Source organism: Gavialis gangeticus, unplaced genomic scaffold (assembly GCF_001723915.1).
Source record: "Gavialis gangeticus isolate Ggan-Ray unplaced genomic scaffold, GavGan_comp1, whole genome shotgun sequence".
NCBI lineage: Eukaryota > Metazoa > Chordata > Crocodylia > Gavialidae > Gavialis > Gavialis gangeticus.
Window position 1 is genome coordinate 89,386,921 of NW_017729031.1, and position 2,440 is coordinate 89,389,360.

The window sequence follows — 2,440 nt, forward strand, 5'->3', positions numbered from 1 at the left end:
CCCCCCCCCCGTACCTATCTCCTTGGAACTTGGCAGACTTCATGACCTCATAAGGGTCTACCTGTTTTAATCTAAAAGTACAAAAAAAAAGACAAAGTTATAGGTGTTTTAGTGATTCCCCATTATGGTCTATGGCCGAATCTTTGAATCGGCACCAAATCAGCCGAATCGAATCAGGACAGTGATTCGAATCACCAAATCGAATCACTGTCCCTCTGAATTGGCTGAATCCGAAAGCGAATACTTGGTGCTTTGCACAGGCCTACTGGGCAGCCTCCACTCCTCTATACTCCTACCTATGTGTCGAAGGTCTGGGTGACCTCTCATACATACACCATGATCTAGAAGGAATAATAGTTGGCAGGATCAGTGAAGGGATGCTACCTTTCATTCTTTCAGGATCAGTCTCCAGTCACAAGACACCCTTTGCAAGCTCTCTTTATCTGGTCAGTTCTTCAGAATAAGAGGGAGTTATCCAAAGTCCTTTGGGAACAGGTAAGACATACTCTTTCACTTCCCCAGAAGTTATTTTCCAGACCAGGTCTGAGGAGCATATTAGCAGAGCAATATGATGATACTTGCATTGCATGGCTGGTGTGCTCTTGTTTTGAATGCTGATTATGTGACACGCTTCACCAGAAATTGCATGAAAAAGGGGAAGGGGAGAGAAGAAATCAGTTTGTCCTTAAGGAATGTTACAAATCTTTTCCTTGTGTAACAAATTGTGAATGATTTGAATCTGTGCTAGAAGGAAAATAACATTGTCCGTGCTTTGCCAAAAGCTTTGTACAAATTCCCAATATCATGTTTTTTAGCTTTTGTACTTTTTTTCCAGACCAGGGGCTGCACTTTGGCAGCACTAGGTGCCAGTAAGCTACTAAAAAGCTTGGCAAAAGTGAAGAATGACATTAATGCTGCTGGAGAGTCTGAGGAGCTGGCCAATGAATATGAGACTAGAGCAGTAGGTAAGCTGTGTACATTTTGGAAAACCTGAGCAGAATTCAGGGAATAGGTAACCAGCAGTGTCCACTAGATGCCAAGTTTTTTACTATAGCTTTGTGGAATGTATTGCTTGTTTTAATGACTGCCTCTTATGGCATTGAGCAGCAAAGGTGGGTAAATTATAACTTTTTGCTGCTGTTTTGGGTCAGGAGGGATCTAAATCGGCTCAGATCAAACAAAGTGTTTGAGTTCTTATAGTAAAGCAAAAAATCTAGATTTCATTTTTAGTCCACTTGAAATGCACCATTTGCTCTGATGCAAAATGTTCTGCTCAGTCTTCAGGTTGCTTATTTTTATTTTTTTAATTTAAGACAGTTTTTAAAAATGAGACGTGCCCCTTCAAACAAAAATTAGAAAAAGCATTGTTTTGAAAATATTGGCATATTAATAAAAATGATTTGAAATTATTTAACAGTGCTTTGACACTTAATTTCCCTCTGTTGTTTTTATCTTCAGCCTGAATTTGTGGATAGTTTTGGTGCTCAAATTCCATTTTTTTTAAACAACTTACTGTTCATGGAAAATATGCTGCCTATTTTGACCTGAATCTCTAGGGGAAGGGAGAACGTGTATATATGAACTGGAATAGAGAACGCGGGGTCAGGCAAATATCTCCTGAGGAGGAGTTCCTGAACAGTACAAAGAATGCTAAAGAGGAAGCGGGGCATGTCTTTATGAACTTACAGATGCATCCTATGTGCTTGGAGTAAGGTGGGAATGGAAAATGAACCCAGATCTCCTAAAGGCAGTCTGGTGCCCTAATACAAAACTATAGGTCCTGTAACGCTAAGACCTTAGGGGTAAATTGATTTCCTAAGATGATAAGTTGTGTTGTGATAGTGGTATAAGGCAGCATGTTAGAGCTTCGGTAGATATTTGGTGGTGGACTACTTAGTTTTACATTTCTCATCTCTTACTTTTTATAGCCTTTTAACATCCTTTTAGTTACCTAGTTCATGTGATGTAGAGCCTATGGGCTGGGAGTGACCTCACGGGCTGGTTATAAGCAATAGTTTGACTGAGGGAAATACTGAACTGTAACCTCTTGTTTTGTTAATGAGGCAGTCAGTTTTTTTGGCTTATGTGAAATCTGGACAAATATTGTAGTAATTAATTACTTCTTCAATGCCACAGTAGCTAGGAGACTATTTAGGGATGAATAAAAACCCAGCCAGTGGGTGTAACAGTTATCAGAGTGGATTAACACTGGTCCTTGTTAATCCATATTACACCTATAATATAATGTGCCCAGGTAATCTTTCTGCACTTTACCAGCTACATTCTTCTATCACCAGTTGAGCATTTCCCTTCCCCCACACCTGTCTCATACCTATTGTCTTCAGTACTCTCAGACAACCCTGAACATTTTTAAAAAGATGTTAAATTGATCTTCCCCACACTCTTGTTATACAAGACAGCACAGAGCTATTCCCTTTGG

At 39.7% G+C, this 2,440-nt stretch overlaps 1 protein-coding gene across 1 annotated transcript in view; it reads left to right on the forward strand.

The window, feature by feature from the left end:
* The window catches only part of TRPM8 (transient receptor potential cation channel subfamily M member 8), a 180,221-nt gene that overhangs the window by 89,500 nt on the left and 88,281 nt on the right, over positions 1-2,440 (forward strand). The window contains exons 12-13 of the mRNA XM_019523359.1: positions 400-495; positions 836-965. Coding sequence (XP_019378904.1) covers positions 400-495; positions 836-965 — 226 coding nt within the window. The remainder of the gene's footprint in view (positions 1-399; positions 496-835; positions 966-2,440) is intronic.